Source organism: Manacus vitellinus, unplaced genomic scaffold (genome assembly GCF_001715985.3).
Source record: "Manacus vitellinus isolate BGI_N305 unplaced genomic scaffold, ASM171598v3 scaffold_2_pilon, whole genome shotgun sequence".
NCBI lineage: Eukaryota > Metazoa > Chordata > Aves > Passeriformes > Pipridae > Manacus > Manacus vitellinus.
In genome coordinates this window covers 49,397,755-49,407,595 of record NW_021940208.1, presented here as the reverse complement: position 1 = coordinate 49,407,595, position 9,841 = coordinate 49,397,755, and the positions used below count along the sequence as shown (strand labels likewise).

At 43.5% G+C, this 9,841-nt stretch overlaps 1 protein-coding gene across 3 annotated transcripts in view; it reads left to right on the top strand.

Annotated features, from left to right (window-relative positions):
* Positions 1-8,779: 8,779 nt before the first annotated feature.
* FGF14 (fibroblast growth factor 14) overlaps positions 8,780-9,841 on the top strand; it is a 391,534-nt gene continuing 390,472 nt past the window's right edge. For all 3 annotated transcript variants that reach the window (XM_018071441.1, XM_018071440.1, XM_018071442.1), the window contains exon 1: positions 8,780-9,375. In XM_018071441.1, the coding sequence (XP_017926930.1) occupies positions 9,168-9,375 (208 nt within the window). In that variant the 5' untranslated portion in view covers positions 8,780-9,167. The remainder of the gene's footprint in view (positions 9,376-9,841) is intronic.

Sequence of the window (9,841 nt, the reverse complement as noted above, 5' to 3'; positions counted from 1 at the left end):
CTCAACTTGTTTTCACTTTCCTTTCATTGGCATATCACCCATACTTAAAAAAGGATTGGTTTCAACTTGCAGATTAGGGCTCTTAAATGTAATCTCTATTCTGGAAAGCTAGTCAGTAGAGTTAGTGAAATTAATAGTAGTTTCCAGCTGATGCAAAGCTGACCTGGTGTCTGTTTTGAAGGGAGTATTAAAATGCTGTAATACTCTAAATTCTTGAAAGTCCATTCACTGTGATGAGGAATTCTCACTGACTACCTTGGGTACAGAGGCAGCTATCTCACACCTAGACATATATAGATTATGGTAAATAGACGTAGATCTCTTACATTTAGGTATTTTAAACTAGGAACAGAAATCCACTACCATCAGGCATAAAAATTTGAATTCAGTCTTGAATAGTGTCTGCATACATCCACTGTAGAATTATTGCATTCCTAGATGTAAAAAAAAAAAAGTTCTATTGCAGCTGTCTTCAGCAGTGCCCATATGTTAATAAGCTCTCAGAACTAGAGCATATAGAAAGCTTACACAGTGGAAAACACAGCTTTGGAGACAAAGAATGGGTAGTTTTCCTGTTGTAGTCTTTACTAAGAAAAGATTTTTCTTTATTTAGGCAGGAAGAAAAAGCAAAATTAAGTCACCTGGGGGGACAGATTTCCGAATCTCAGTTGTGTCTCAATGGAACAACAAAATTGCCTATCAAGGTACTCAAGCTAAATCTGAATTAGTTCTGTCTTGGGCAAGCCTTGGGTCCTTTTATGGTCAGGTGAAAAAGAAAAGGAGAATAAGTCTCTTTGTTCTTCTTGATCAATTCAGCTCTGGAAATGGTTAGTGATAAAACCTGGCATTTAGAGAGCTCTCACTGAAAAAAACTCAAACCAAACAACAACTCTTGACACTGTCTCTACTTGCTAAGCTCTTTAATTCCTTTAACTGTTTGGGGTGTTTTTTTGGTCTTACTTACCTGGTTTATTCGCAAATTGTTGTTTCCTAGTATCTGACATACACATAATATAGAAAGAAGAAAAAGCTCCTGTCAACTACCTTAGCATTATGGTCTTGGATCAAGTCCTTAAAATATTACTTTCAGTAGGAAATACCTAAATATGTGTAATGGTAGGGCTGCAGCTCCTAACATTAGACACAAATAGAGTAGAGAAGAATACTGTTAACAGCTCCTTCCAGCAAGCAGTTTAGTGGATGGTTCCTTTACTTTTTGTCCTAATACTCACGAAAATTCAGGCATAGAAATTTGTAGTCTTTCTGCTGATTATGCCAGGAAGGTTGGCGTTAGAGACTGTGCTGGGAATGGGACAAAAAGAACTCCTTTTTTGCCTTGCGGTGAAAAATTTTTATGGAGGATTCACAATTTCTATGATTCTCACTCCTAAATGAAAGAGCTCCACCAGCTCTCCAGTAGAGTTCTGCATTTGTAAATGATGTTGGCTGAAGGTATGAGTTGTCATGACCCAGGAAATGGAAGGGAAGGTTTCTTACCTCCTTCCTCAGTTATGTTTAATCCCATGTTTTCCATTGCGTCCATCTGCCTATGCTTTGCACAACTCTCCCTTCCCTCACGTCTGTAGACACAGTGGTGTTGCAACCATATCCCTTTAAGGTTCGCTTTGAGAAATTCAGTCACACGATTCTCCATCAGACTCCTTAAATGCGCTTCTCATTTATACTCATCTTAGGACAACCTACATGTTCCTGTGGTGTGCCAGGAATCAATAAAAACAACCCTCAATCAAATGTAGGACAAGAAATCTGCCCCATATCTCTCCTGATCTTGACATGTTTGTGGGCATGATCAGGGAGAGAATGCCTGAATCTACTTAGAATTCGAAGACCATGAGATAGGTGGAGAAATGTAATGCCTGGCCCATGTACGCTTTGCTATATTGGACTGTTATAGATAACAGCAATGATACGACATAGTTCTATTTATGTTGAAGAGCTCCCTTTGTTTCTAGGTCTCTAACTCTGACTGCTGGTTAATTTTGCGGCTAGGCTGGATTCAGTTCTCTGAATAACTAATGGAAGATAAAGATACTCAGATAGGGCAGACTATATTTCCCCTCTTGTCTTTCATAGTCGAGTGTCTAATTTTTCAGTAAGACAGTTTCTATGTCAACCAACGCTACAGGTGAGTTGACTTCTACTATTTCTTACTTACGTATTTGAAGGGTACTCTTTGTCTCGTGACAGTTTTATATCGCTGGCTGAATTCAAAGCACTGCATAATCAAGTCAAGCCTGGAAAATAATTTATTCTAGGGGAAAATACATGCAATTGATTTAGGAATCGGATGGATTTTTTTCCTTTAGAAGACTCTGATTTCCTCCTGTGGATGATGATTATTGTTTTAGAGAACATATGTATTGACATGAAAACACTGCAGACTAAAACACTTCAGGAAAAAAGTCCCCTGTGTCCAGCAGGTACACATTTGCAAATTCCCTTGCTCTGCTTTGATGGTAAAGAGATTTATTCCATTTTTTGGTGATCCATTCTCATATTCACAGTGCTGCATTGTCCACACAATTCACTGGGATGCGTTTAAATAGCCTGGCAGCCCACCACACCACCTTCAATGCCCACCGCTTTAATTGGCGCAGCTGCTGCCCTGGGGTGCTTTGCTCAACATGCCAAGGCAAATATAAACAGTCTGCAAATGTGTGTTCAAGCTTGTCACTACTGTGCTTCTCTGTCTTTTCAGGAACCAAAACTCTGCTTTCTGTATCAATTACACTCATTTAGATAAACATACACTTTATGCTTCCTTGTTGGATCGTAGAATGAAGTTCAAAGTATCATGCTTTCCTTATGCTTTCAGCAGTCTTTGTTGTTTATCAGTTCTAAGGTTCTTTCAGAGACTTTGTTACTTCTATTGCTCAGGTAACTGAAAAAAACACCACCGTATCTTGTTCTTTCCTAATAGTTTGATTTCTTCATATCTTTCAAATGCAGTAAACTGAGACACAAAAGCTCTGCTGAAGCAGATTTGTTTTCTTCCTCTTAAGCGCTTAAAGCATTTTGCTGTTCTTCACTGACATAGTTTTCAATTTGGCCACAGAGCTGTAACACAAATGTTTTGCCCTTTAAGAACTATGAAAAGTTCACTAGTCAGGCCTCATAGTAATTACACGTATCTGAAATTAAATCAAGCAACTACAGATACAAACCATTGTATCACCTAAGTCTCTTAGACTAAGCTATTTTAAGTCTTTCCTATGTCCTAAAATGTGCAATATTTGCTTAGTTTCACAGTTAATTGTTTCTTCAGTGCCATTGCCCTTAAGTCCATGAGACATTTCTTGCAGCATATTTGTTTTATCTTAACTGTACCTGCTTCCTCAACTTTTTTATATTTCTCAAATTACTACCCTCTGCCCTCTACTACATTATCCTGCACTTCTATTATTGAAGGAAAAGAAGCTCAATCTGCTTTTGAAAGCAGAGGCTGGACCAAGTTTTTTTAAAACTTAATTCCTTCTGCTCTAGTACTCATAGCTGTATTTTGTTTGTATGACCACAACAATCTCAGATTTCCTACACTTTATAGTCTCTGCAATGATAGATTTGTGTTTTCACAGAACAAACCACTGAAGTATTAGCCTCGCAATTTAAACAGGGATGCTGCCCAGCCTTCTGCCATAACTGGAGAGCTTTACAGCTGCTTGTATGCCATGGAGTAGCCAGGACTCTGTTCTCCAAAGTCTTGGTCCACTGAGGATGCTCTGTGCTGAAGCCAGCTGGCATTGGTATTGGGCAGCCCCCAGCAGCACAGCCAGGACATGTCTGCAGGCGGAAAAGCTCAATCTGTAAATTTCTCACCTGTCTATAACCCCTGCCAGTGCCTTAAAGGCAGTCACTGCCACCTAGGCAGAGGTAAGTGTAGCCACCACAACCTGGTCAGACATGTCTGCCCCACGTCTGATGAAAGGGAATTTTATTAGGCTTCCTGAAGTCAAATCCTACAGGTAAACCTACATGGGTCACTCCTGCGTCGTATGCTACTCCATTTGCTGGCTCTGTGCTCTGTCAGATCATTTGCATTTAGCCTCTCCCTTGGGAAAAGCAGGGGTGATACACACTGGAGTGGACCAATAAATGTTTATGGCCACCAGACCTTACATTTTCCAGGGAATATGTTCATACAGTTAAGGCATGCAGGACCATATCTGTGTTTCTGTGAACATGACTCATGTTTTTTACAGACTGATGGATGGATTAAATTTTGGCTAATGTGGACAACATCTAATTTGTCTCAGTCTGGCTGCTTTCAAGTTAGGACTTTTATTCTTTCCTGCAAAGGTAGATTTAGTCTAGGCATAGCCTTTATGTTTTACTGGACCTAGCATGCTGAGGTCTTGACCTTTGACTAAAACTTCTCTTTGGCATTGCTACATTAAAATGAACAATTTTCTCAGCAAAGAAAGCTTTGCACCTCCTTGTAAAGCTTCTCATTTTGCTTCCAGTCCAAAACAGGGTAACGGACCGGGTTTCTGAATGTCAGACCATTTTATGTATCACCAGATCTACATCAAATTCATATCCCACCCACCACCCTGTTACTCTCTTATAAAGTCTTACTATACTCTATGGAGGCAGTAGGATTCCTTCTCCAATTGCTTCTGAATGTTAGGACCTTTGACCTCTACTGAGCAGGCAGCTCTAGGCCCTTTTACTTCCATTTGGTTACCTCTTTCTTTCCCACAAAAGGAATGCTGTCATGAGATACTAGGCTGGTAGGACAGACAATGGAGTACAGCACTCATGCATATGACTTGCCTTAGTAACCTAAAATGATCCCAGGTCCTCAGTGTATGGTCACCTTTACCCACTATACTCAACCAGTCATCACCTGTACAGGGCACTCTTCACCTGATTTGCCCCAAGAACTCTCTGCAGCTCTTTCATTATCTTGGAACAACAGGAAAATCCTGATATTTGTTAACTTCTTTTTATATATATGTAGCTATGGATCTGGCTGATATCTGCTTGTGAGAATATGTTCTATTCCCCATTGTATCCCTTCCTTTTTCAGGTAAGAAATGTCACCTTTCTAGTCCTACAGAAATTGGCACTTGGGCTGGAACTGGTGGATCAGCATGTTCAAATTTGAAAGATCATTTGGTGCTCAAACTCATACTCTTCATTCACTCAGGGCAAGTGCACCTGTGCGCAAAATCAAGGGAGAATGACAATCCATCCTTCTTCCCTTTCCCAGTAGGAGCAAGGTGACATTTCAAAAAGGCTCAGTCCCTTTATCTCCATTGCTCTTGGTACTTGGGAACTTCTTTCTGATGTTCTCTCTGTAGAACAGTCAAAAAAATCTGCAATGGAGTATAATGAAGAGTTCAGCCTCATCTACTCCTCTAGGCACTACCCCCCAGCACAGAAGAGGAAGAGGCATTCATAATTAGTTGTCTCCAAAGACAGCAAGAGTCTGCATGTATAGACATCTAGTGTGTGACACAGCTTGTAGGTAAGATGCCTAAACTGAACTGTCTGTGTAAAGCCATGAGCTGAGTATCTAAGTTCCAGTGCAACCAATAGGGATTTAGAAGCTCTATACACAATTGCTTACACATAGGTAGCAGTTACTGTCCTTTCAAGATACTCTAGGATGCACTGTGTGGTCTCCACCTGCAGCTACCTAAGGGCCTGGGACTCCCATAGATCCAGAATCGTATCTTCCGTGCCTTATGTTGCAAGACATCCCGGGATCATCTCAGACGGCTCTAGATGTCTAAATTTCAGCAGCTAAACCAAGTTCCAGATCTTCATGGACCATAATGGATATAACCATCTAGTTGGCTAGCAGAAATCTAGACTTCTTGTTCTGCAGACTCAGTCTCACTAAAGGGGAGCTCCGTCTTTTTATTTTCTAGACTGTATGGAAACTATGCAGGCTCTTTATTTTAGAAGACAGAGAATTTTAAGGTTGATGTGTAAGCAACTAACCTTGTCCAATTTACTTTTGCAATCAATGTATACCCAAACTTGGGTATGAAAGAGGTCTACTCAACTTTTATGTGTATATCCCTCTTCAAGTAAAGTTGTCTTATTCCATGGTCCTAAAACATATAAGAGCCCTTGAAGGAATGTTTCCTTCTCCTTGTCCAGGTCATTGTTTTAATTTGATTGCTTGCATATTGTACACAGTAAAGTATGAGACTTATTTTTGTTCATAAATCTTCCCACTGTGATAAAATGCTTACACCCAGTTCAGTGTCAGTTAATGATAGGCCATTTGTAAATCAATTAAGGTATTGAAAATGTTAAGTTATACTTTGGCTAAATAGGTCTAAATATACTTTTTAGACTCTTTAAGGTTTTTATACACGTTTCACCTTAGAAGAAAAGACTTCCTCTGTTTGCTTTTTTGTTGTGTTTCTTTTTTTTTTTTTTTACATTAGGTCAACTCTTCTTTCAAAAGGCTTTGACTTTGTATAAAGAGGAATTTTGAATAAATGCTTGTTCTTGCTCAGGCTTTGCAGGCCTGCTGTGTTTTGGAGACCTCTTGAACGCCATTAAGTTACCAGACAGGCAAGGTGTGTTTTTGCTTTCTCTGTTGAAATATGAAGTTTCTGCCTCTGTTATAATTATAGTAAACCTTAAATCATATTATTGCCTTCAGAACCAGCCCCCTTCAGTTCTGTAGCCACAATTCCTGACAAGTGAATGATGGTGAGATGATAAAGAGAAGTTTTATTTTCATTTAGAAAGTAGGAAGTTCCATGCTAGCCTGAGGGAGGTATATAAACCAATTACTTGGGTGGGAAGCTTGTAAATGACTTTTTGTTTTCTACAGATCAAAAACTGTTTCCAGCTATATATTGTTGGCTCTTGTGGTCAAGAGAGGATAAACACAGATCTCAGATATTTTGGGAATACTCTAGATCAATTTTATGTTTGTAGGGAGTCGTGACATATGAGCTCCCATGAATAGCACTAGGGCTGTTGTGAACTCCCAGCCAGCTGGCTGCAAGGTGGCTGAGCCAGCTTGTCTTCCCAGCAGCCTGTGGAACGTCTGCACACCAGGAAGGACAGTCCGTTAACTCAGCAGGTAGCACAGCCAAGGGGATGGAACAAGAGACCAACCACTTCTTAGCATTAAGAAGTATCACCTCTGCAACCTTTGCCTCACTCTTTCTAACTTTTCTTACACTTTATCTATCAAGTTTGACTTCTTTTTATTTTTAAAAACTTGGGTGCTCAGAGGTAGGAACTCTCCAAAGTTCTGCAAATTCCACGGGCCATTTCTCACAATACAGCACTTCATTCCTGTGTGTCATTCTTCATCTCCATAAAACAGGGTGATGATGTTTAAATAGCATGTAGACAAGGATCTGGTAACCAAGCAGCTCATCTATGTGTGTAAATCCAGAATCTCGATGGAATTAAAACTATTGGAAAAGTTCTATTTCCCAGTGCTTTTTTGGTGTGCTGGCAAAACATTTACTGTAAGAGTTTCTCAAAAATTGATAAGCAAACAGAGATCCTGGCAAAGCAGAAAAAGCACACACACAAACCTCTGTTTTTTTTTGTATTTTAGTTTTACACTTCTTTGAGCAATGGCAGCTTCCATGGCTTCAGGAGAAAACACCAACACCTGATCATGTCTAAAAGAATGTGAATATTAATAGAAATGCCACAGATGAAACCAGTCTCCTGGTACTTCCAGTTTGTATTCTGATACTGGAAAAAAACTAATGGTCAAAGAGAGAACCTTTGTGCAAAGGAGTAAAGATGATCATGAAGGTGGATATAGATTACTCTGTCCTATCTTCCACCATGTTCCAGTATGCAAACGGTCCACAGAGAATCTAAAGGGGAGGAGGAGAACATGGGCATCAGCTTCCAGCTTTTCCAGTGCTACGACTGCCATGTGTGAGGGCAGACGATCTGGGCATTCCTCAGGCGGAGGACTGGTGAAAGGGCAATGCTCCCTGGGTGGGCCTACGGAGAGCAATGACTGGCACTGTTCAGGAGCTGGTCCGTCTGCCCGTGGACCTGTCAACTCGACTGTGCAGCAGGTGCTTTGTGGGGCTATGTTAGCACTGCCTCTCTGGGTATTTGTGGTACTTGGGAACCCCAGTCCCGGCCCAAGGCTCCACTGTTCACGGCATTATCCCGTCATGACACAGATGGTGCTTGCCTCTGCTGGGGCAAATCCCAGACCTCACCAGAACACTCCTTAGGTCTGATGCCAGCAGGGACAGCATTCAGAAACACTCCCCTCAGGCTGATTTATTCAGCTCACGACTGCGTTGGTCATCCGTGCCCGCTGAGACCACGGCATGGCCAAGACGAGCAAGAGCCAGACTTGGGGAAGGGACAGGTGTCCGGGTCCAGGGCACTTCGGGGGTGGGCTGCTCGTCCCGCGGCCGGCCCAGGCAGCGCTGCCGTGCTGCCGCGGCGGTGCCGGGCCGGGCGGGCCGGGCCGGACCGCACGTGGTCCGTGACGGCGATCGGGGCCGCGGGGCTCGGCGCTCCTCCTCCCCGGCGCCCGCCGGCGACTGGCGCCGAGGCTGCGGCGGGCGGCGCGGGGCGGGGTGCTGCCTCCTGCGCGCGGTGCGGGGCGGTGCGGGGCGGGCGGGCGGCAGGGCAGCGGGGCGGCAGGCGAGCGGCCGCGCGCGGCGGGGCGGCGGGCGTCGGGGCGGCGGCGGGGCTGCGGGGCATCGGCAGGGGCTGCGGGCGGGGTCCGCGCCCGCGGCCGGCAGCGCTCTCTGCGCCTCAGCTGGGCTTCGCCGGGTGCTGGCGGTGCGCTCTCCCGCCGCGGGGCTGCACAATGGCAGTCGTTCAGTAGGATGGATCCTGCCGTGGCTTTTGTTCTGCAGATCCACCCATCCTCCTAGCAGTCAAGTACCAGGCTATGGTTTTCTCTCTGGGGATCTTTCTTCCGCGTTTTGCCGGTGTCTCCGATGAGGTTTTGGCCTCGGCTGGGATTTCACTATCTTACTTTTCGTTTGGCTTCATGCTGAAAAAAGGGATTTCTTATATTTGCTCTCCACGCTTTTGGTTATAATCCAGTGTTGGTCTAGGGGGAATAACCATTCAGCCTGGCTGAAAAAAAAGCATCCATTGAAAAGTCTCAAAGAAATCTACCACGTGAGGAAAAAAAACTGGGAGAAGAACGGAATATAATCGCTTTTTCTATGATAAAACTGGTGCCCCTCTTCAGGAGAACTGGTCTCAATTTATTATTATGCAACCACAAGGATCTCTTCTTTCTCAGGGTGTATAAGCTGCTGGATTGCTTTTCGCCCAAATCAATGTGGTTTCTTTGGAACATTTTCAGCAAAGGATCGCATATGCTGCAGTGTCTTTGTGGCAAGAGTCTTAAGAAAAACAAGAACCCAACTGGTAAGCAATCCATTGCAATGCGCTGTTTTTATTCTATGCTAACCTGTCTGTTGCTCCCCGAGGTAGATCTGCAATCCTGATGAGGGGAGAAGGGGGGATATATAGAGGCCAGCACGGACATGCATGTGCGTACGTGTATGAATAAGCAAGGAGCGGTTTGGATTAGCTTCAGCCACTGTCACCACCGAAAAGGGGAAAAAAAATAATCAAAGGCGACCCTAGCCCAGCCGGCATCTCCTAGTTCCTATGTGCTATTTCCAAGGTGGAAACTTTTATATCACTACCCTTATTGAGGGGAAGCCGTTATAGCCCCCCACTCCCGACCAAGATGCAAGCCCCCCAGTCAGTTTTGGAAAGAGGAGACTGGCTCTCCTGTGCTGGTGTTAGCCGGCCCTGCCTGCGGTGGGCGAGTGTGACGGGGCTTGGGTCCTGCACAGCACTTTCTGAATAGCTTGCAGTATGTCAC